Source organism: Rhineura floridana, chromosome 1 (assembly GCF_030035675.1).
Source record: "Rhineura floridana isolate rRhiFlo1 chromosome 1, rRhiFlo1.hap2, whole genome shotgun sequence".
Lineage (NCBI taxonomy): Eukaryota > Metazoa > Chordata > Lepidosauria > Squamata > Rhineuridae > Rhineura > Rhineura floridana.
In genome coordinates this window covers 269,576,895-269,602,440 of record NC_084480.1, presented here as the reverse complement: position 1 = coordinate 269,602,440, position 25,546 = coordinate 269,576,895, and the positions used below count along the sequence as shown (strand labels likewise).

The window sequence follows — 25,546 nt, the reverse complement described above, 5'->3', positions numbered from 1 at the left end:
TTACAGTCAAAATGTAAAGGAATTACCCACTTGTTACTCAAAAAGGTAATGAATTACAAGTAATTTGTTACTTGTAACTAGTTACTTCCAAGCTCTGGGTGTTTTGGACTACAGCTATATTGATTATTCTTTCTTCCTCTTTCTATTATTTTAAAAATTTTATTGTTGGGTTTTTGGTTGCAGATATGTGTATGAAGTTTTCTATTCCTATCTGTTTCTGGACAACTAAATAAAAAAATAAATAAAGGATGATAGTAATTGTAGTCCAAAGCATCTAGAAGGCACCAGGTTGGAGAAGCGTGATCAAGACTATATTATTTTGGGGCTTGAAATACTTCTTCCTCTTATTCAAACTTCTCTTTGTTCTACAAAAATGTTAGTGTGTATCTTTTTTTTCCATATAGAACAAGTACGGATTGCTCCAAAAACAATGGGTTGGATCTTGAGAACTACAAGCAGAAGGAAACTCTCAGAAAGGGATTTTCTGCCACCTCTTCCCCGTTGCAGTCTCCTGCATCCTTTTTCCCCAAAAAAACCTGTCTTGAGAGTTGCAGAATCCTTCAGAACAGGATGGACATGGGAGAACTGCTGTGCAAGACATGAACTGAAATATTCTGGGAGCCCACTATTCATCAGTTCTCCCCTTCCTCTGCAGTTCCTATTGTCTCATCCTACCCTGTTCTGGAGGGTCCCCTGAGCATGAGGGGGAGTGCAGTGGGGAGGACATTGGGAAGTTCTCTTCTGCAAACTTGCTTCTACTTGTGGTTGATGGGATCTAACCTGATGTCTTGAGGGATCCATAGTAAGTGTCCACATAACTGGATGATTTATCTGCATCGGTATAAAAAACAACATATTATTGTTTCCTCTAAGGCATTTAGACAGAACACTAGTTAATCAGAATGCTTTAGGTATGATTAGGGTACTTCTTGGCAAGAGATGTGATCTAATGATTTTTCTGTTAGTAAATTGTTTTTAAATTGCTTTTTAAAAATGTGTTTGTAAATTTTTATATTTGTTTTTTAATGTTTTTAATTGTTGTAAACCGCCCAGCGAGCTTCGGCTATGGGGCGGTATACAAATGAAATAAATAAATAAATAAATAAAATAATGTAGATTAGTTTTATACAGGATTATAGTTTTAGTTATTTAGATAGTAAATAGCATTCTTAGATAAAGACATTTCCGGATCTCAGAAATCTATGATACCACATTTCCAAAACTAAGAAACATTTCTAGTCTGGTATGTATTTCAGCTTTTCTTTCTAAACTTTTCCAAATGAGAATCATAAGAATTTCCTGTCTTCCTCAGTTATTTTATGCTACTGGCTTATATATTTATAAGAAACTTATTTTAGTGATAAGAAATTGTTATAGTTTCCAATTTATAGTTATAGAGACACAGGGATAAGAGACAAAAGTATCTGGTATTCCTAACCTTTTGACTAACCTTTGGATAACTAACCTTTGGACAATTGTTCCTCTCATTTGTTCTCTTTTTGATACCTTGGGTCTTATCTATTGTATTCTGTAATAATGATAAATGGCAAAGGCAGATTATGGGGATGTTCTGTTACTTTAGTGCCTTTTTACCCTCCTGGCAATTGCAGCTTTTTATATTTCCCTTTCCCTCACCCCCCCTCCACACACTTACATTTAAGTGTCCATATGTTCACATTTGCTTTTGGGCCTAAAAGGAGGTTGCTGCCCTTTTAGAAGTTCAGCTTTGTAGATAAAGGCATTAAAGCAAGAGTGCCCATCTGTCCATTTTTGGCAGCTAAGGTTGAGAGAGTATTGTAGCATCCAGACATAATTAGGCTATGGCCTTTCTACTTGAAATGTCAATATAATAATTCTCTTCATGTCAGGGGCAACAGTAACTTCTCTAAGAAAGACAAAACTGGTGCCCAAGGCTGTATACTCAAGAGTATTTAATGAACTATAATTATCTGTGCCCCTATTTAAGAAGCATTTAAATTTCACAGAGTTTGGGATGAAAACTTCCTTGGTGTTTCTATAGCACGGAAGAAAACATTATGGCAATATGAAAAGGTTTCATTTTCAGGACTATAAAATGTTAGTCTTGTTGACTAAAAAGGAAGCTTGGTATTGCCAGTATCTCCCAGGATAGGCCTAAAACATATTCTCCTCCTGCCAAATGTAAAAATAAGATAGATTGTAATAATATGAGTTCATATATAAATAGATCAATGGAGCTTTTCGAAGTAAATGTTTGTAGGATCACAATCTATATGTAGTTTGGCATTGATTTGAAAGATAGTTTACAAAGTTCATAGTCAGTATAACTGTATACAGCTATTGCTTTGGATTGCTATTGGATTGCTATTGAAGACAGTAGGGGAAGATCACATCTTTGAATGCTCTTCCAAATAAAAAGCTTTCTCTGCACATATTTCCAAGGGGTACTGTGTTCATCTGTTGCAGCAAAAGCAACAAAGAGTCTTGTGGCAACTTAAAGACTAACATATTTTTTATGCCACCCTGGGCTCCTGCTGGGAGAAAGGGCAGGATATAAATCAAATGATAAATGAATAAATAAATGACATGAGCTTTCATGGACTAGCATTTGCTTCATCAATGCATGAAATATTATCCTGATACATATAGATTACAAGAGGGAATAATAATAAACAAGACAGAGAAAAATGAAATGCAGAGAGTACAGGCAATGATAATTATGTAATTAACATAGGCCATTTATAAGCCAGTTAACATGTAGTGGTCACACTTGAACAAAAGAAGTTCAAACAGACTACAATGTGAAATGAATTCTGCACACACACACACACACACACACACACACCCCTATATGTCTACACATGTACACCTGTAACTCAGGGTAACACTTCAACCATCTGATGAAGTGGACTATAGTGTATTTAAACTTAAGCCATAATAAATGAGTTAGTCTTCAAGGTGCCACAAGACTCTGTTGTTTTTTCTCTATGCATAGAAAATCAGCATGCTAGTTTTCTATAGTGCAGGGAGTCTTATATGAGGGAGGATTCTAACATAGATATCCCCTATCTGTAGTTTGAAGTGGTACTGTCCAGTGAAAACTGTATGATTGACTGTACTGATTAAGCTTCGCTCTTACAGATAATAAGAGGAAGCAAAGTGATTCTGACTTTGCTTTCTACTGTTTATACATCCCATTTGAATAACTTTTTAATATTCGCATAATCTAGAGCTCTGGAAACAATGATATATTACTTCATTTGTAATATAATCTTTTCTAGTACCTATGACAAAGTAATTATTGCATCAGCATATGAAAAATATTAAAACTGTTGCATCACTGCTTCACTATGTTGTTCTTTTCAAAGACACTATTGGTTATTCATACAAACTTTATTTTCATTTGTTTTGTTTTAGGAAGCAGTTTCACTACATCATCTGGAATATATGCTGGAAATAATTCACTTACAAATTCTACCGGATTTAATAGTTCACAGCAGGTAAATATATGAAAATTATTAAATGACAGAGTCACAAAACTCTCTTTCGAAAAAGAGAATACAGCTCGTATCCTTCATGCTACCCAAATCCTCGAGGATATTTGGACTCTTGAGAAATACCTTAAAGTTTATTTTAGCAGGCCCCTTTGATTCCCTAATATATTTTTCTTTTTAAAATACCAGGATGATTTTTTGTATTTATTTCCAATTCTGCAATATTTTTTTAAAATTCAGTCTCCTATTTATGCAAAATAAATGTTTATGATTTTATACTGTGCAAAATCCAAGATAGAGAAGCTGAGGCATCTGTTTGCACTTATATTTTGGAATACATACCCAAAAGTAGCAGCATGTTGATGGGATAGTCTCTAATACAGCTTTTTTTCCCCACTCTGGTAGGAATATCCATCTTACTCCAGCTTTGGCCAGGGTCAGTATGCACAGTATTATAACAGTTCTCCGTATCCTTCACATTATATGACAAGCAGCAACACCAGTCCAACAACTCCTTCTTCCAATGCAACATACCAGCTTCAAGAACCACCATCTGGTATCACAAGTCAAGCAGTTGCAGATCCTGCAGCAGGTAATTGCACAGACATTCTTGTACCTATAGGCTACATTTTGGTACTTGAAAGATATTTTTAAAAGAATGCTGAATTTATGGTGCCCCCAGTGTGGTGTAATGGTTAAGGTGTTGGACTATGACCTGGGAGACCAGGGTTCGAATCCCCACATAGCCATGAAGCTCACTGGGTGACCTTGGGCCAGTCACTGCCTCTCAGCCTCATGAAAACCCTATTCATAGGGTCGCCATAAGTCGGAATCGACTTGAAGGCAGTACATTTACATTTATTTACATAGTATTAAGAAAAGGTTACCTCAGCCGTGTTGATGACTGGATGGTGGAATAAGGATGGCACAAAGTAGCCTCTCTCCTGGCCTCTGTCAGTGGAGAGGAGTGCTTCTGGTGGTGACTCTGCTGCAGCAAGAGTCCTAAGCTTTACCCTGGTGGATGGGAAGTGGGAGGTCTTGAAACAGGATATTTTGGGAGGGGGGTCAGGGGGTGGAAGTTGTGGATCTGCTAGGGAAAGTCCCCGCTTTAAGGCGCTTGTTCCACTTTTACGGTGGTTTTTGCTCATTGTGTACCATTTTCGCGCAATGCGCACCATTATCATCAATGGGTTCCGCTTTTCGGCGGTTTCCACTTTTCGGTGGCAGTCTGGAACGGAACCTGCCGTATAAGCGGGGCCCGCCTGTACCAGCCTGTAACTGGCACAGAAAAAAAAAGAAGAAAAAATACACACATATAGCAGGAGCTGTCAGAACTTCATTAGGATTGCTCTATCCAGCTCCACTGAACAGAATGGGCCATTTGAGTAAACATGTATAGGCTTGCATGTTAGCATCATCCATAGACAATAAGTGTAAATAGGCTTGGCGAAGTCCATAATTTGCAGAAATTCAAACAAAAACTTTAGGAAAAATCCCAAAGGAGGGAAGCCTCCAAAAATAGTCCAGTGAGGACTGAGCATGCTGAGTAGCCACAGAAAGCTAAGTGTCTTCTTCAACATTTACAAGCTATATAAAGACATTGAGCCTTTTAGGGCATAAAAATAAATAAAGCATTACATGACCAAGACTGCACAAGCTTTGGACTCACATTCTATTCCTCACTTCTCTTTTCCTGGGATGGCCACAAGATGGAGATTGGAAACATTCACTTCTGCTTTTAAATTAACCACAGGTTCTTGTTATGTCTTAATTTGCAGTAACTGTGGTTAATTTAAGCCTAGAATTAAGTTTTAAAGTTTAAACTAACTTGCGGGGTTGGGTTAAGGTCTGAGCATCACCAGTTCATCTGTGAAATGGTTATTTTGTACTGCCTACAAGTTTCTTACATTTCTAAATGTGCCCCCCATAGACCTCAGCACTGCTTCTCTGCTATTTTCTATCATAAGCCTCGTTTTCATTCACTTTTCTGTTCTTCTTCCTAACTGCACGTCCCTGCTGCAATTTCCCAGACTCCTAATTTCACCTACATGGATTTTGCACATGCATGCAGAAAATATTAATGATAAAAGCTTTGCCCATAACAGCCAACCCAGAACTTTGATTAACTTCACAGGGCACGAACCCCCCTTATAAATACTTAGTAGGTCAAAAATAATTCTAGCTAAATACAAAGAAAATGGGAAGAGAAACTTTATCTTCTCTGAGTTATAGAAAGCCAAACAGATCACATGATCCAGATGAAGTCAAGACTCATTATTCTATATATGTTACATTTTAATCTTGCATTCCTGAAATGAGCTTAGAGAAGCATACATGGGGTTTATCTCATCCTGTCCTCACAACAACCCTAAGAAGTAGGCCAGACTGGGATTATTGGAGGTCACCCAGTGAGCTTTGAGGGTGAGTGAAGATACAAATTTAATGTTCCTGATTCAGCACATTGACTTGTTTTGATTAGTTCCCTCCATTTCCAGCATTTTTTCAGAGGAGGTGCAATTTGGGGATAAGAGGCCTGAAACCTATCACTCCAGATGTTCCAGTCATCAATGAGCATCACTCAGAGGGCTTGGGGAGGATGGTGGCCACCAGATGATGGTCATTGGGAGGGGCTCCAGCAGTGAGTTTTATTCCACCTCCTTTCCCCTCCAATCTTGCCCCTCAACATTTGCCTCAGATGTTTCACCTCCCCCTTCGCCCACACCTTCACAATTTCAGCTGAAAGTTCTGTAAAGAAAAGGTTTGGTCCAGCCTTAGATTTAATTCCAAGAGCAAATATGAGAAAGCAGACAACAAAGTTAACAGAAATCAGTGGGATTTGGCTTAACTTTGGATATCACTTCATTCTTGGAAATACCAAGTACTGGGGAGAAAGAGAACTTTCAGTGTCTTAATTGTTGTTTGTATTCGGATTATGAAGAATTCTCACTTCCAGGAATTAGTATGACAGTAGTACCAATAGATGAATATCATAACATATTTAAAAAGACTTGGGCCATTTCACTGCATCATACTTAAAGTAATAAAATTTAAAGAGCTACAACTAAACTAAAATATGAGCAAATTTCTCTTCTGCAGCAGAGTACAGCACAATCCACAGCCCAACAACACCCATTAAAGATTCCGATGCAGAAAGGTTGCGTCGCAGCTCAGATGGCAAATCACGTGGTCGAGGTAGAAGGAATAATAATCCTTCACCACCACCTGACTCTGACCTAGAGGTATTGTATATATGAAGTAGCTATTGTTTTTATTTATTGTCTCACCCTCTCCAGAATCGTTGGGGGGGGGGTTACAGCATACCAGGCTACAAGATGTACAAAAGCAAATCCCAACACATGAAAAGCCTCAAAAGCAAAGTAAATTTATAAACTCTAACTGAAACCCATTCCACTCCTACTTCTATATTTTGGTCTTTCTCACATGGGAGTCTCCGTCTCTCACAAAATTACTCAGCTGGTGTTTCCTGCTTGCTGAGAGGCAATAGCTGCCTTCCTCTCTTGGCTGTTACCCAAGGCATCTCTGCAACCCTTGTACTACTTCCCCTTGGAAGGATAGGAAACCAGTCCCTTCCAGATGCTGTTGGATTACAATTTTAATAATTTCTGTCCATTGGCTATGCTGGCTGGGGCTGATGGGAGTTATTTATTTATTTATTTGGTTTATATCCGACCCTTTCTCCTAGTAGGAGTTCAACAACATCTGGAGGGACTCATTCGCCATCCCTAGTCTACTGCTTGACTAGCCCATCTGAATAAAATGTGCATCCCACATCAGTGGGTTGACCTCTACTGATAAGTTGGAGGTATATGAATGATTATTTCTCTCCACCAAGACCCTCTTAATAAATTTTAAAGGTATGCCTTAACTCTACCTAGGGGTAGAGAAGGGTATAACAAATCACAATTACCATAATTTTGGTGGGAATGTGGGATGTATTGTTAACGGAGTAGTTATTACTTATTGAGCACATGTGAATAAAGAGAGCAAGAAATGGATGGGGAGGCTAGGACTTCACTACTAATAGCACATAACACTAATTTTTTCCCTAAAAATACCAGAGGACCAAAATGACATCTTCCTCCATGCCAATGCTTTCAAAACCTGCTGGACTGAAAGTAGCATATATACAGTTCTGTCATGACATCAGGAAATATCTCTACCAGCCCAGGACTCACGGAGAAAGGGAATGCCTTGAATAAGACATAGTAACCAGAACTTCTTTCCCTACCGCCCATTAAAAGAGCCACCTGGCGCTATGGGGCAGGCTGGTAGCTTCCTCATCTATCATGTTCATTGTTCCTACCAGGCAAGTGAACCTAAGGAGGATTGCAACCTGCCCTAAGAGGTCTTGGATCATGGTATCAGCCAGGGTCCCCTTATCTACTAGAAGAGAATTTGCTCTAGGGACTGGGGAGACGAAAAGATCATTTTTTCCATCCCTTCAAGTTATTTGCCTTCAAGTCGACTATGACTTATGGCGACCCTATGAATCAGCGACCTCCAACAGCATCTGTCATGAACCACCCTGTTCAGATCTTGTAAGTTCAGGTCTGTGGCTTCCTTTATGGAATCAATCCATCTCTTGTTTGGCCTTCCTCTTTTTCTGCTCCCTTCTGTTTTCCCCAGCATTATTGTCTTTTCTAGTGAATCATGTCTTCTCATTATGTGTCCAAAGTATGATAACCTCAGTTTCATCATTTTAGCTTCTAATGGTAGTTGTGGTTTAACTTGTTCTAACACCCAATTATTTGTCTTTTTTGCAGTCCGTGGTATGCGCAAAGCTCTCCTCCAACACTACATTTCAAATGAGTTGATTTTTCTCTTATCTGCCTTTTTCACTGTCCAACTTTCACATCCATACCTAGAGATTGGGAATACCATGGTCTGAATGATCCTGACTTTGGTGTTCAGTGATACATCTTTGCATTTGAGGACCTTTTCTAGTACTCTCACAGCTGCCCTCCCCAGTCCTAGCCTTCTTCTGATTTCTTGACTATTGTCTCCATTTTAGTTAGTGACTGTGCCAAGGTATTGATAATCCTTGACAAGTTCAATGTCCTCATTGTCAACTTTAAAGTTACATAAATCTTCTGTTGTTATTACTTTAGTCTTTTTGACATTCAGCTGTAGTCCTGCTTTTGTGCTTTCCTCTTTAACTTTCATCAGCATTTGTTTCAAATCATTACTTTTTGCCGCTAGTAGTATGGTATTGTCTGCATATCTTAAATTATTGATATTTCTCCCTCCAATTTTCACACCTCCTTCATCTTGGTCCAATCCTGCTTTCCGTATGATCTGCATATAGATTAAATAAATAGGGTGATAAAATACACCCGTCTTACACCATTTCCAACGGGGAACCAATCAGTTTCTCCATATTCTGTCCTTACAGTAACCTCTTGTCCACAGTATAGGTTACGCATCAGGACAATCAGATGCTGTGGCACCTCCATTTCTTTTAAAGCATTCCATAGTGTTTCATGATCTACGCCAGCCTTTCCCAACCAGTGTGCCTCCAGATGTTGTTGGACCACAACTCCCATCAGCCTCCGCCAGCATAGCCAATGGTCAGGAAAGATGGGAGTTGTGGTCCAACAACATCTGGAGGCACACTGGTTGGGAAAGGCTGATCTACACAATCAAAGGCTGTGATCTATAAAGCACAGGGTGATTTTCTTCTGTAATTTCTTCTGGTGCCTCTTCCCTTTCTAAATCCAGCTTGGATGTCTGGCATTTCTCGCTCCATATATGGTAAGAGCCTTTGTTGTAGAATCTTGAACATTACTTTACTTGCATAAGATATTAAGGCAATAGTTCAATAATTACTGCATTCCCTGGGATCCCCTTTCTTTGGAATTGGGATGTATATTGAACGCTTCCAGTCTGTGGGCCATTGTTTAGTTTTCCATATTTCTTGACAAATTTTTGTCAAAATTTGGACAGATTCAGTCTCCATAACTTGTAGCAACTCTATCGGTATGCCATCTGTTCCTGGTGATTTGTTTCTTCCAAGTATTTTAAGAGCAACTTTCACCTCTCATTTTGAAATTTCTGGTTCTTCATCATACGGTTCCTCCATGAGTGAATCAGTCATCTTGGCATCTCTTTTATAGAGTTCTTCAGTGTATTGCTTCCACCTTCCTTTTATTTCATCAGTGTCAGTCAGTGTGTTCCCCTGTTGATTATTCAACATTCCTACTCTTGGTTTAAATTTCCCTTTCATTTCTCTAAACTTTTGGAATAGGGCTCTTGTTCTTTCCTTTTTGTTGTCCTCTTCTATTTCTGTATAATAACTATTGTAATAGTTCTCTAATAGTGTGGTCTCCACACGTTCAGAGAAAGATCTTCAAACTATATATAGAATAAATGGAAGGCTGAAAGCAAAAAGTAAGGTAATGTCAACCTCTGCTGTAGAACTTCAATATGCCAATGATAATGTAGTCTCTGCACATTCAGAGAAAGATCTTCAAACTGTCCTAAATGTCTTTGCAGAAGCATATGGAAAGCTTGGGCTCTCAGTTAATATTAAAAAAACCAAAGTGCTTCATCAACAGGTGCGAACTAGTCCCTCTGTAGCACCATCAATCCAGCTTAATGGTGCGACGCTGGAGAACATTGATCACTTCCCAGCCATCTCTCTGTAAAAGCTGACATCGATGCTGAAATTATTATTATTATTTATTAAATTTATTAGTTGCCCATCTGGCTGGTTTACCAGCCACTCTGGGTGACGTACAACATAAAAACATATAATTCACATTAAAACCTTAAAATTCCAACAATAATACTAAAACCTAACCCGCCCCCAAAGCCTACCTGAACAGCCAGGTTTTCAAGGTCCGGCGGAAGCTCATCATGGAGGGGGCATGGCGGATGTCATTTGGGAGGGAGTTCCACAGAGTGGGTGCCACGATTGAAAAAGCCCTCTCCCTAGTTCTCACCAGTCTAGCTGTTTTAACTGGTGGGACGGAGAGAAGGTCTTTTGAGGCTGATCTTATTGGGCAGCAACGTTGATGATGCTAGAGGCGCTCTTCAAGATAGACTGGGCTGAAACCGTGCAGGGTTTTAAAGGTCAAAACCAACACCTTGAATTGGGCCCGGAAAGCAACTGGTAACCAGTGCAACTCCTTCAACACTGGAGTGATGTGGTCTCACCGACGGCTACCCTTAATCAGGCGAGCTGCCGTATTCTGTACCAGTTGCAGCTTCCAGACCATTTTCAAGGGTAACCCAACGTACAGCGCATTACAGTAGTCTAGGCGAGAGGAGACCAGGGCATGTACCACCAATGGGAGCAGATGGTTTGGAAGGTAGGGGAGCAGCCTTCATATTAGAGGGAGTTGATACAATGCTGCCTGGCTCACAGCCGAGACCTGAGCCACCATGGACAGCTGGGAGGCAAGAATGACCCCCAGGCTGTGGACTTGGTCTTTCAGGGGCAATTGTACCCCATTAAGCACCAAGTTAACATCCCCCAACCTTCTCTTATCTCAACATCGACTGAGCTCTGCCAGTGCCGCGTTCTCCTGAATGAAGCGTAGAGTGGTCCAGGATTGGGATATTTGCAGGGAGACCAAAATGCTTATTTACAAAGCCATTGTACTACTGACCTTACTGTACGCCTGTGAAACATGGACCATCTATAAATGCCACTCCCAACTTCTTGAAAGATTCCACCAACGCTGCCTCTGGAAAATTCTGCAAATTACTTGGGAAGACAGACAGACTAATGTTAGTGTTTTGGAAGAAGCAAAGACTACCAGTGTTGAAAAATGATCCTTCAACATCAACTTCGCTGGACTGGCCATGTTGTTCAAATGCCTGATCACTGTCTTCCAAAGCAGCTACTTTACTCCCAACTTAAGGATGGAAAACAGAATATTGGTGGACAGCAAAAGAGGTTTAAACATGCTAAAAATGTAACATGAGCATTGAGAACTGGGAAGTCTTGGCCCATGAATGTCCCAAATGGAAGTTGGCTATTATCAAAGGTGCTGTGGACTTCAAAGAAGCACGAATACAGGGCGAATGGGACAAACGAGCTAAGCAGAAGGCATGTCAAACAAATCCTCATCGCGACCATCTTCTATATGGAAACCTATGTCCTCACTGTGGGAGGCTGTGTGGATCCAGAATTGGCCTCCACAGTCACTTATGGACCCACTGTTAAAGACCTTATCTTGGACGTCAGTCTTACTCGGCCACGAGTGATTGCCAATGTAATGTCCTAGTCGCTGTATTGTTGCATTTAGGGTTCTGACCTTGATTCTATCTCCTTTTGCTTTCCTTCTCTCTTTAACCATTTTAAGAGTTTCTTCAGTTATCCATTGAGGTCTTTCTCGCTTTTTAACTAGAGGTATTGTCTTTTTGTATTCTTCCCTGATAATGTATCTGACTTCATTCCATTGTTCTTCTGGTTCTCTGTCAACTAAGTTTAAAGCCTCAAACCTGTTCCTTATTTGATCTTTACATTCTTCTAGGATGTTATTTAAATTTTATTTTGGCATTATGATTGCTTTGTTCTTTTTAGCTTTACTCTGATTTTCGATACGACCAGTTCATGATCTGTACTAGAGTCCGCCCCTGGTCTTGTTTCCGCAGAAAGTATGGAACTTCTCCATCTTCTGCTACTAATTATGTAATCAATTTGATTCCTATATTGACTATTTGGTGATGTCCACATGTACAGTCATCTTTTCAGTTGTTCAAAAAATGTGTTTGCAAGAAACAAATCATTGGCTTCACAGAATTCAATAAGTCTTTCTACTGCTGCATTTCTGTCTCCTAGGCCCCATTTCCCCACAATTCCTTGTTCTTCTCTGTTCCCTACTTTTGCATTCTAGTCCCCCATGATTATCAGCACATCTTGTTTTGGTGTATGATCAATTTCTTCCTGCACTTCTGCATAAAATCTCTCCAATTCCTTTTCTTCTGTGTTTGACGTTGGAGCATAGACTTGGATGATGGTTATGTTAATAGGTTTCCCATTGAATCTCATTGATATCACTCACTCAGACCTTGCGTTGTAGCTCCTAATTGCTTTTGCTACATCACTTCTCACTATTAGAGCAACTCCATTTCTTCTTAATTTCTCATTTCCTGCATAAAATATTTTGTAGTAGCCTGATTGAAAATGTCCCATTCCCATCCAATTTAATTCACTTACGTCAAGTATTGAAATACTGATACATTCCATTTCTTGCTTGACAATTTCTAACTTTCCCTGGTTCATGCTTCTCACATTCCATGTTCCTATTGTGTGCATCGTACAACTCCGGACTCTCCTTTTGCATCTCTGCGCATCAGCCTCTGGCCTTCCTTTCAGCTTTGACCCAGCTGTGTCATTAGTCACAGTGCTACTCATACTTATCCTTTGTTCTTCCCCAGTAGCTCGGTGAGTGCCTTCTGACCTGGGGATCTCATCTTCCATTGCATTTTGGATACTCTGTTCATAGGGTTTTCATGGTAAGAGATATTCAGAGGTGCTTTACCATTGCCTTCCTCTGAGTTTGGATGTATCTTAGTCTTAATCTTTAACCATTCCACCTCGGGTGCCCCTGCTAGGAGTCTAGCCTCTTGGTCTAGACTCCTGACAGCATTACTCTCAGCTTCAACACTCTCAAACCCCCACCACCACATTAAGGTGTACATCCTAGAGACGGGGTGCATCCTAGACGGGGTGCATCCATCCCATATATGATCCTATTTCATATTCCTTATGAGTTCTCACTTACAGTTGTATAATTTATGTATGTATTTGAATGTGTAGCAGTGAAGAACTGATTCACTCAGACTACAGTTCTATACACACTTACCTAGGAATAAGCCTCACTGAACTCAATGGGACTCAGTTCTTAGTGTAAAATTGAAAAGTACAATATTGTAACATTGTAAAGTATAAAATTGTGCTGTTAATTTTGAGATGTTATATTACTGTAGTGACATTGTTCTGAAATGTATGGGTTTCTCTGAAATAGTAAAAAAAGCTTTATTATGGTACAACATTCAGAATAATTTATTCACATGTACAGCCATTGATCAAGGTTCTTTTTTCTATTTTAATTACCAGCTTTACAGTGGGACCCACTGATTTGGTTATCTTTTTACAGAGAGTATTCATTTGGGATTTGGATGAGACGATCATCATTTTCCATTCCTTGCTTACAGGATCCTATGCTAACAGATATGGGAGAGTAAGTACCATGATACTGAATGTCTATATGTATTATGCAGAAGAAATCTATAGAATAAAGGATGGTGTGATATTGAAGTAGAACAGGCAGAACTACTTGAAAAGGTGAAGCAAAAGAACTAACAGTTTCCTTGTCGGCTTTCAGTGCTAGTGGCACAACAAAAATAGTGGAATGCAAGATTGTCAGTTCATAAATTTCTTTAATCTAATTAGCAATGAAATTGTATGCATATTTATTCAGAAGTAAATCCCACTGTGTTCAATGGAGTTTATTTCTCAATTAGCGTGTGTAGAGTTCCAACCTAGAAAATTATTTGACTATGTTTATAAGCTAGAAGTGATGCATTATGTAATTATATTATTTTAAAAAACCAACAAACCTATATTTGTATTTTTGCATGAATCTGAATACCAGCCACTGAGGAACAACAGCAGATGGAAGTATTGTGCTCCCATCCTGCTTGATCACTTCTCATAGGCGTCTGGTAGGTCACCGTGGGAAGCAGGATGCTGCACTAGATAGGCCTTTGGTTTGATCCAGCAGGGCTCTTCTTAAGTTTCTTATAATTCTTTGTGGAAGCTTCCAGACTGGCTGTTTACTGAGTATTCAAGCTGATATTTTTGCACAAAACACATACAGAGGTTGTATCACATCCCTTTATTGAGCATTCACCCTGATATGTTCACACAGAGGTTTTAAAACATTGCCAGCAATTGGTTGTTGTCCTGCACTTTCCAGTGCAATTTTCCATTACTTTTTATTTGACTTTTTGCAGTTTGCAAAGTGACAGGACATTTGCACTAGGAATTGTAGGTTAATTAAATTTCATGTGAATAAACAGCCTGTCTGGAAGCTCCCTACAAGAAGTTTCATGCCATGCAATAATAGCCTTGTCTATGGCTCATCCCCATGCATTCATCCAGTTTTCCAAGGAGTGACGCTGGCATGGGAACCACTGCAGCATGTGTTCATCCCACACTGTCTAGGACTTCTCACGTTATCCCAGTGCATGGGAGTGAGTAATGCTGCAGCTGGTCCCATACTGCCAGCGCAATTATCACACTCTTCTCATATTCTAAACCTTTTCCCTTGAATAGCAGACTCACCATTACTGTCCCATAATTCCCCTGCTGGATTTGGGTATTAAGGAAGCCTTTTCTTCCTCAAATAAAAAAATATACTAGTACAACAATGAAAAGTTGCCTCTGTTACAATACTGGCTGAAAGCTAGTATACATACTACTTGCCTCCTACTGGAAGGAAGGGTGGGACATAAAATAATTAAATAAATAAATAAATACAATTACAAAAGAGTTTACTATGGTAGAAATCCGGGGGGGCGGGGGGAGAGAGTTTGCAATGTGAAAAAAAGGTACTGAGATTGCCTGCAATATTTTAAGATAGATCAGGTGCTTTAACCTATAAGAAACTGAATAGAGAACTTCTTTTGTGTGTATATCAGAATTATCCTGCTATTAAATAAATGGGCTCACATATATCTAACACGCTACAGAATTATGGTGACCTTAAATGACCTTAAAATATTTGCTAGAGTAATCTATGTCTCTCTTGTTTTTAGGATGAAGTGTTGTTTTTACAAAGGCTAGAGAAATGTTCAAGATCACAGTAAAACTTTTTAGTGTTTAGTAGAGCTGACTTGGTGTTGTACTTTTTAAAAAAAAAAAACCCTCAGTTTCTTCTTGTATATTGTATTACTGACAGTGCATTTCTAACCTTCCCTGATGTTGAGGGTGGGGAGATGATTAGGATACTGTGTAGTCTCCTCTTCACCAGCTTCCATCAGTGGAGAGGTGTTGAGGGGCAGGGGTCTATGCTGCAGCAGATGCCCAAGCTGTGCCCAGTTGAACATGAAGCTACCACTGGTGGTTCTCCTTCTAATGGCAGTCAGTGGAAAGCACCAAAATGGGGCAGCAGTGGTTTTGGATGTCTTAGAGGGCCTGATCCTTAGTTCCTTCAAGTGCACCAGCCACATAATGAAAAATCAGATAGGTAGGCACATACACCTGGCTGGCACAAGGTAGCAAGGTTTGGGATGCGGCAGTTGCTCCCTGGCTGAGGTTAGGATTGATGTGCCCCATGAATTTATCAGATTATAGGCAGCTTTATGTTAGAAATTGTGATTAAGAAATTTTTATTCTTCCCTGTATGAAAGAAACAAAAAAACTTTATGTGCTCATTATAATGCAGCTCAGAGCAAAAAAGAATTGGCCAATTCAGGATAGCAACTCTTTGTGGAAAACTTTTTGCTGAAAAACTGTGGATTGTACAGTTTGCCCAAAGTTTGAAGCTCACTTTAAAAGTAGTGCTGGGGTTACACACAGCTGGAGTCAAAAGTCCCTGTAGATTCAGCATAAGTGTACTAGGAATCCACAGCCCAGGTGCAGGTGTGTTAATATTAGCTGCGTCCAGTTCTGGTCTCCACACTTCAAGAAGGATGCGGACAAACTGGAACAGGTTCAGAGGAGGACAACAAGGATGATCAGGGGAATGGAAACAAAGCCCTGTGAGAAGAGACTGAAAGAACTAGGCATGTTTAGCCTGGAGAAGAGAAGACTGAGGGGCTCTCTTCAAGTACATGAAAGGTTGCCACACAGAGGAGGGCCGGAATCTCTTCTTGATTGTCCCAGAGTGCAGGACACGGAATAATGGGCTCAAGTTGCAGGAAGCCAGATTTCGACTGGACATCAGGAAAAACGTCCTAACTGTTAGAGCCACATGACAATGGAATCACTTACCTAGAGAGGTAGTGGGCTCTCCGACACTGGAGGCATTCAAGAGGCAGCTGGACAGCCATCTGTCAGGAATGGTTTGATTTGGATTCCTGCATTGCGCAGGGGGTTGGACTTGATGGCCTTCTAGGCCCCTTCCAACTCTACTATTCTATGATTCTATTGCACATGTAGAAGGTGGCATTTATTTAAATAAGGTGCCGGTCACATGTATCCATGCATAAGTGATGTTCATTTATATGCCCAGCATCACATTTAAATCAGATCTGATACTGCTATTAGCCATGACAGCAAGAATGATAGCAAAGCAATAAAGTATGTACAATAACAAGCCAAGAGAGTAGTCGCTGTAGTAAGTTAGCAGCTCATCTTCTGACAGGTATCTTGGCCTTTTCAAGGCCAATTGCATCTTAAATATATTTTCAACAATTCTGTCATGGTAGTAGTGGCAGTGAAAAAATCTTGGTTTGATGTATTATATTTTTAGCTCATCTGAAATAGTTCTAAACAGCTCACATTGACAAAAGCAATAATAACGTTATAAAAAATGGCTCCTGCTGGGAGGAAGGGCGGGATACAAATTTAATAATAATAATAATAATAATCACATCCCATTTTATCAGATAACTAATAACAAAAAATAATCCTGTCATGGATGCCAGCCAAGAGGTGCTCATGAGACTCACACGGTCACATTTCTCATACTAATCATGATGGCAATAGATGTGCTGGAGGGGGGAAATGCTGCATTTTCTTATTAAGAAAATCCTGTCAATTGAGTGCAGGGGAAAAGCAATTTCCCTGCACTATAAGTACTACCTTGAATAAAGATGTCTAGATCTCAATAAATGACCAACAGCTGTGTAGATATTGTGCTAAAAAACAACATCTGGAAGTGCTGGATATATTCTGGAACTGCTGGATATATTCTTTGAATGTATACAAAAGGAGATGTTTTCTGCATATTTGTGGCTCTTATTTATCACCTCTTACAGTGTTAGCAGCTGGTGTGCAGCACAAGGTGGTCAATGCCAATTTCCTCATGAATGATTCTTCGAAGTTAGAAAAAGATCATTTCAGAACATGAAACAAGCAGATAAAACTTGTATAGTAAAAAGGTTCAGATATAACATCAAACTATAGTTTGTCTGAATGAGCAATCAAAGAGTCTTGGGCTTGCACATTCTCTCCTTCCTCTCCTCATTTGATTGCCAAATCAGTTTTAGTTTGCAGGGCAAGTACAAACTATAGTTAGCCAGTTCAGATGAAATGGCAAACCACAGTTTGCCTAAGACTAAGAAAGGAGGTAAGGAATTGCATAGTTAAGGTTCGAAAAGAAGGGAGAATGCTGACTCAAGGACCCTTGGCAACTCATTCATATAGCTCCAAATGATGGTTTGGCATTATGTCTGAACCACCTCAATGACACTTGAAATTTTGCAATGGTGATTTGAAAAGTTATTTTCTCTTGGAAAAAACTCTACCCAGTTTAATTCTAAGAGATCCCTGTGTGTGCCTTAATGTTCTGTAAAGGGAGAAGGGAAAACAAAAACCTCTTTCACAGAAGTCTTCAATTGTGGCTTTCCAGCTTAACTGGAAAATAACCCAAGACATGTATAACAAGTTAACTTTCCTGTTTTTCAACTACTTCTTCCCCACAGAACAAAGAGTAAGCGTTTTGAAATCACACTCTGATAGTTTTTGTACCCTGACATCCATGTTCAAGAAAAGAATATGTGGTCTGCCACACTAGTATTTCCCCTTTTAAGCTGAAGTTAACATTCATCTGAGATTTGCACCTCATTTTGACTATATGTTATTAGACATTTACATTGAATTGCAAATACTAATAAACAAATAATGAATGGTAGTTTTTCTTAACTTTCAGTTCCCAGTAATTATTTGGAAATTAATGGTTGTGAATGTAAAAAAAGTCTCAGGTTGAAGTATTTGATTACCTTAACTCTATCCACTATTGTATTTGTGTTAACCACACACTGGGATTTCAAGTGTAAGAACTTTTTTGAGGTCTTTATTCTACAGATTGCTTGAGTCAATACAGTTTGGTTTGAGAATAGAGAGAATCTAGGAGAGCAATGAGAAACTATTTCTATAGTGTCTTGGTAGTACAAAAAAAAGGCTTTGTAATGTACTCATTGCTGTCCAGGAGAGTTTATGTGGGAAACTGACATTAGTCATAATGATAGGATTCTGCTCTGTGATGCAGGAGAAAGAGGGAAAACTAATCAAACAAATGTAGTCCTGGAAATAATAGTTAGATCTGAAACAAGAAAGCAGGATTCAAATCCTGCTCTGCCATGGACTCAACAATTAACATAAGAATTGCCTTTCTGGATTAAATCAAAGGTTCATAGAGAATGCTAGGTTACTTTTTCAAAAACTTCTGGAGCTTATGCGCAGAGAATGATGTATAAAGCTATCTTTTGTTATTTCCTAACACCTTACATATCTAAACATGCAGTAGATTGAGGTGATAAGAGTCCTGAGATGGTTAAGTGGGTTCCTTGTGTTAAAAACAAAACAATGCCCGCCAGAAGAAATTTAAGTGCAGGAGCAATGGCTCCAGATTTCCCTGGTGTATTAGGCTTTTGTTTTTGGGGGTGGGCCGGGATTTCAGGAGACCCTCCCTCTCTCTTCATACCAGAGGATTCTACACCTGCAAACCACAGTGGTATAGTTGATTCTTTCACTTCAGCCATTTCCACAATTCAGTCTGCTCTAAGTGTTGACCCAGTCATTGAATCCAGAAATTATTAGTTGGGGGGGGGGGTACATGGACAAATGTAACAAACTTTTGGTTTACCTTCAATATGAGGTCACAGAGGGTGTTCTTTTGAAAAAAAATGGGTAGACGGAGGGCAGAGAGCCTTGCTGGCATGTCAAATAGTGATTGGCTGCTCGTGGGTACTCCACATTCCAGGGACAGAATGGCTCCAGGGAAGTAATGCTTGGTTCTGACAGAATAATTTCTAAGAGCATTCTTGGGGAGAAAAAAAAAGATGACAGCATCATTCCCAAGGGCATTTTGTCCCAAGAACATGGTGCTGTCAGGAACAGCCAAGTTGCAGTCTGAAGTGATAGCAAGGCCTTTTCCCCTCATTTATTAAAGAAAGAAGAGTAAAAGAAACTCTCTGACACCTAGTATTCTTCAAATTTGCCTGCTCCCCGTTCCTTGACCAAATATCCTCCCTAGTCCCATAAAAGTGGAGCGGGATATTTAGCAATAGTATTAGTAATAGTAATTTAGTATTCTGGCTACTTTCCTTTTATCTCTTGTAATGGCCATCACAAGCTCCTGTGGCTGTGAAATACAGAAATTGCACGTGTTGAGTGTAGAACCCTTTTTGTTTTGTAATTTACTTCAAACATTGATTTCATTGGATGAACTTGAACTCAACGTTTGGAGAGATAGGGAAGAACAATGAATTGTGCACCCCTACATCTGGTGCTCATATTGACAGCCACTCCCACCACAATTAACTGGCCAGCCAACACCACATTTGGACATCCAGCTAACAGTCTGCTTGGCTGCTTACTCACTCCTGCCCACCCACTGCTGCTGCACCTCCCTCATCCACCCACCCTCTCACACTGATGTGCTGCAGGTGTTCCCAGCTTCACTCAGAGGAAGGCATTTTGGGTGAGCTTGGCCACAGAACACCTGTGGCAATGCTGCTTTTAAGGAAATTTTAAAACCTTTTAAACAAAAATACTGTTGTCTGGGCAACCTGACCCACAATACCTTTCTCTTAAGAAATGACCCCTTCCTCAGAGCAAAACAATAAGTGTGTGTGGCCAGCCATGAGAGAAGCACAGAGGTGGTAGAAAAAGAGGAAAGTAGAAGCAAATAGGAGGAAGAAAGGAGCAAGTGAGCAGGGAAGAGGGTAAGGGCAAGGGCAAATGAGGTGGTGGAGGAGGTGAGAGAAAGGAAGGAAGGAAGAGGTGGCAAGGGCAGAGGCCATTGGCAGTGAAGTGAGTGGCAGCAGATAGATCATCTCAGAGGGTCCAATGTCTTGTGCCAGCCCTGATGGTAACTTTTAGCTTATTATTTAGAGTTTCAGACTCTCCAAACCATGCTAAAATACAACATCAAAATCAGATGTATAACTATATTTAGAAAAAATTTAAAGATCCTACTTGATATGGTGTTTCTCTGAGATATTTTATTTTTAAAGTAAGATGCTCTATGTTGTGTCTTACGTTTTTGTGATTTAAATTTCATACAAGTTCCATCAAAATATTTTTCCTTCTGCCTTTTGCTTTTGTAATTAAATTAACATAGTGCAGTTGATTTAGTATTTTTAGGGTTGCCATGTTTTGGGTTTCAGATTTTTGGGGTCCTCTTTGAGTCTCCAGGTGAGCCACCTTAATCTCAACTTTCATTTAAAAAAATTAAGTTTCTAGGAGGTCTGGTTCAAGAGATACACACCAAAACATCAGCAACCCCCCCCGACAACTTCTGTTAAATGAGATTGTAGCTGGGTGCTCTAACCCCACCCTTTCAAGTTTGTAGCCAATAAGTGAACTCAGGGTTATGATTAACAAGGCAGTAGCTAGACACCCACTGCAAGTTCAGAAAACTGCTGGTTTTTTCCTGCTTATCTAAAAATCTCATAAATTGAGTAAGTATATTTATTTATTTATTATTTGATTTATATTCCGCCCTTCCTCCCAGCAGGAGCCCAGGGTGGCAAACAAAAGCACTAAAAACACTTTAAAACATCATAAAAACAAACCTTAAAATACATTAAAACAAAACAACTTTAAAAACATTTTTTTAAAAAAGCTTTAAAAACATCTTAAATAAAAAGGGTTAAAATATTGTTTAGAAAAAAATAGCTTTCCGTCTTTTTTATTTTATTTGTTTATTTATTATTTGATTTATATTCTGTCCTTCCTCCCACCAGTTTTCCTGGGCTGTTGAAGAGGGCAGGGTTTTGAAAACCTTCCCAATATGAAGCTTTAATCCTATATTCAGTTTTCGGGGAGTAAAACTGCAATGCTAATCCCACATACCCAGAGTAAACCCCAATTAATTCAATAGGAGTTACTGTTGAGTAAATATGTTAGGATTGTGCTGTAAATTAATGGGACTTTTGAGTGAACATAGCAAAGAATTGTGTTTGTGTTGTAAATCTTTCTCTTCCCCTCTAATCCTATTTTTAAAGCAATTAGGCAGGGCTTACTAAGGTATCACTGCTTTTATTATGTAGGAAACTAATGTTTTTTTAAAAAAAAAATTCTGCAATAACCAACTGGTTTTGACAATAATCTATTAAATGGGGTGCAAACATTTTTATATCTCCTGTGTGTGTGTGTGTGTGTGTGTGTGTGTGTGTGTGTGTGAGTGTGAGTGTGAGTGTGAGTGTGAGTGTGTGTGTGTGTGTGTGTGTGTGTGTGTGTGTGTGAGAGAGAGAGAGAGAGAGAGAGAGAGAATTTATATCCCACCCTTCCTCCTAGTAGGAGCTCAGGGCGGCAAAGAAAAGCATTAAAAACTTTAAAACATCATAAAAAAAACTTTAAAACACATTAAAACAAAAACATATTTAAAAACATTTCTTAAAAAAGCTTTCAGAATACCTTCTAAGATTAAAAACATTTTTAAAAAGGTTTAAGAACATATTAAAAAGCAATTCCACCACAGATGCAGACTGGGATAGGTCTCAAAAGGCTTGTAGAAAGAGGAAGGTCTTCAACAGGCACCAAAAAGATAACAGCCTGTCTAATATTTAAAGGGAGAGAATTCCAAAGGGTAGGTACCACTATACTAAAGGTCTGTTTCCTATGTTGTGCAGAACGGACCTCCTTGAAAGATGGTATCTGCAGGGACCCCACACCTGCAGAGCACAGTGATCAACTGGGTATGTAAGGGATAAGACGATCTTTCAGGTATCCTGGTCCCAAGCTGTATAGGGCTTTGTACACCAAAACTAGAACCTTGAACTTGGCCCGGTAGCAAATGGGCAGTCAATGCAATTATTTCAGCAGCAGGGTGACATGACCTGCCCCAGTGAGCAGTCTCGCCGCCGCATTTTGCACCAGCTGCAACTTCCAGACCAACCTCAAGGGCAGACCCACATAGAGTGCATTACAGTAATCCAGCCTGGAGGTTACCAGTGTGTAAACCCACTGATTATGCACCTTGTTTGCTGCATGACAATTTGTTTCTTGCCCGATGGCGGTATAAAAGAATTCACATACTGGGAAGTGTGGTTGCAGTTGTTGTTCCCAAGCTGCTGCCTGTGAAGGTAGACCAAATCATGTGTGTTTTCTCTCTGTCAGTTACTATTCACTGGAATTGGGTTGGCTGTCAAAGTGAGTTTATAGCAGCCCACAGGATAGACAGAAAAGGGTAGAGAATATTCTTACTCTGACTCATTTCTCAGACCTCTTTCTAAAGTAAAGGGTCAAATCTGTAAAGAAATTTGGAGCAGCCATGTTAAAAGGTAGGGGCAGGCATTCCAGGCAGGTGTTTACCAACCTACTTGGATATGGATATCTTTGTGGAGGATCCCTAGTCAAGCTTTACCAACAACACAATCCAAACCATATCTACTGAGAAGTCCTATTGAGTTTTATGCGGCTTAGTCCCTTAGTGTGTTTATAATTGCAGGCTTCAGGGGCATCCATCTTTACTCCTGAGTGCTCCCATCTAACATCTCCACAACACCAGGCTCCTTTCTTCCTACAATATGTCAGCTTCTGAGGGCAATAGCTGGGCTGTAAACTAATTAGCCAGCAGTTAGCTGGGTCGTAAATCTGCCAAGGCTAGGCAGATAACAGGAACAGGGCAAGAGAAGGTCAGCGGAGAGTTTCCAAGCAACATACCAACATCAGTGTCCAAAAGCGCAGTCAAGGAAAGCTGGGTCCAGTGAGTCAAGAGTTCAGTCCGAGGATCTGGGTTCTGGAAGGTAGATCTCACGTGGAAGTCATGACCGACATTATAGTCAGCAGCTAGCTGCAGTCAAGAACTGCCTTTTAAACCCCACTCTCTAGGACAGGTGCAGGTAATCAGCCTCCCGGCTTCAAGAGCTTGTTATCTTAAACGGCCAGAGTTGTTGCAACTCGTGCTGGCATCTTCGCTCTACAGGGGAACCTCCTGTTCACTCTCTGAATCTGACTGAGGGGCTTCAGCTGTGTCCTGGACACTCTCCAACTGGGGAAGAGCTGCATTCTCAGGGGTTCTACTTGTTCCTTCTCCTGGGTCTGCTGCTGCTGCCCTCCAGTCTTCCTCCTCCTCTGAGGACTCATCCAAAGGGGGCATGACACAATAGCCTTCTTGTGACTGGCCTAGCCTGAGGACAATTAAACCCTTCTTGCCAGAAGCAAGCAAGCTAGATTAAATGTTCCCTACCAAGGCTCCATCTTTTAGCTAAGATTTCTATCTTAATTTCCAATCAGAGAAATGTTTTTGTTTGAACTGTATGTGCCGAGCAACTGTGGTTAATGTTTAGTGCATCATGCTTAATGACATCACTTGGGCCCGCCCCTGTGACATCACTCAGGCCCACCCCTGAAATCTCAGGGTTTGGGATGCTTCTGACCAGACAACCCTCCCCCCTATTCTTCATTAAAGTGGGAGTGCTGTAAAATGTATATGTGTATCACATTCATAACAATTAAAACACTTAAAACTGACAGTAATTGCAGACATTAAAAGAACAAAATCATATAAAACAGTGTTAAAATCAGATACCACTGAAGTCTAGCTGAAATGTTAATAGGTTTAACCTAATTTCTAAAACTCAATAAAGTACCAGAATTGAGGACTGGATATATTATTTTGGATTGATTAAAGTGAAGAACAAGGATAGTGAGCTTTTGCAGCTACAGCTCTATTATTGGATCCAGTATTATATTGCTCCCTCCTTCTTTTAGAGATGAATTTTAGAAGTTTCTTCAGCTAAGGCGTACAGCCCCACAGAAACATACCTTAATGGAGTTTTTAACTGTTGAGAATTGGAGGGATGTACTACTCCAGCGTAATCTAGGTTTTTCCCTTATGAGTATGCGTAAGCTTGCCTGATAATAAAATATAAAAATACTGGACTATGGGGTAGGCGAGAAGAAAGAATATAGTGGAGCAGGGATTCATTCAAGGAAGAATCTGTTGGATCAGTAGTAGAGCCAAGGTAGAATTTGAAGCGTTTGTCGATAGAACATGGCAGAACCACAAAAGTGTGCTGAGTCTTGCAAACCCTAATATTGGTTACTTTGCTGGACTAGTAGAATACTGGCTGATTGGCTACCGTACTGGCCTTATGGAGATGGGCTTCTTCTCTTAGTCAAGGACTCCATTTTCGATACTATTTTCTGGCCTGTCCCTCAGCTAGAACTTCTCAGGCTTCATTCTGTTCCATAGGACAATCTTGTCTGTCTATTAGCACTTAATCTGGTCTATCACATCACATATGTGCTCTTTCATCTTAGAGCTGAGCTGAGTCTTCCACTAGTCCCAGATATTTATTTAGTTCTCACTAGAGTTTATACTATATGTGGAATAGAACCTCATGTTATTACATGTACATGCACATTGAAAATGTTGATTTATGTGAAAAGGGTCAGATCTTTTTATGAGAGCTGCTTTGCACATGGTGATACATGGTTTTTTTCCTATATAGATATTATCATCTCCATGGAGGAAAAAAAAACCCAAGTGTGCTGCAGCTTTGTAATCTTGATTTCTCCATGATGTATGGGGTAGCCAACATGGCTGGCCTTTATTTTGTTGGCTGGCCTTTATTTTGTTGGCTGGCCTTTATTTTGTTGGACTACAACTGGCAGTGTTCAGCTGGCAGTAGAAGCTACAACATATGATTTAGCACAGGTTTAGAGGTATAAATATAAAATACTGTGTCAAACCATTGATCCATCTAGCTCAGTATTGTCTGCATAGGTTAGCAGCGGCTCTCCAGGAGTTCAGACAGGAGTATGTTCAGACCTGGGAGCTTTTTCATTCAAAGCATACACTCTAACTCTGAGCTATGACTATCCCCTAAGATATAGGTTTAATTTTTGTCTCCTAGCATTTCTCCTCACTTGGTGTCACCTCACCCCGATGGGTAGCCATGTTACTTAAGTTTGTTTA

General features: G+C 39.8%; 1 protein-coding gene across 13 annotated transcripts in view; it reads left to right on the top strand.

Moving 5' to 3' along the window:
- Window positions 1-25,546, top strand: part of EYA1 (EYA transcriptional coactivator and phosphatase 1) — a 145,181-nt gene that overhangs the window by 61,008 nt on the left and 58,627 nt on the right. For all 13 annotated transcript variants that reach the window (XM_061601163.1, XM_061601221.1, XM_061601203.1 and 10 more), the window contains 4 exons: window positions 3,397-3,479; window positions 3,879-4,065; window positions 6,570-6,712; window positions 13,604-13,687. In XM_061601163.1, coding sequence (XP_061457147.1) covers window positions 3,397-3,479; window positions 3,879-4,065; window positions 6,570-6,712; window positions 13,604-13,687 — 497 coding nt within the window. The remainder of the gene's footprint in view (window positions 1-3,396; window positions 3,480-3,878; window positions 4,066-6,569; window positions 6,713-13,603; window positions 13,688-25,546) is intronic.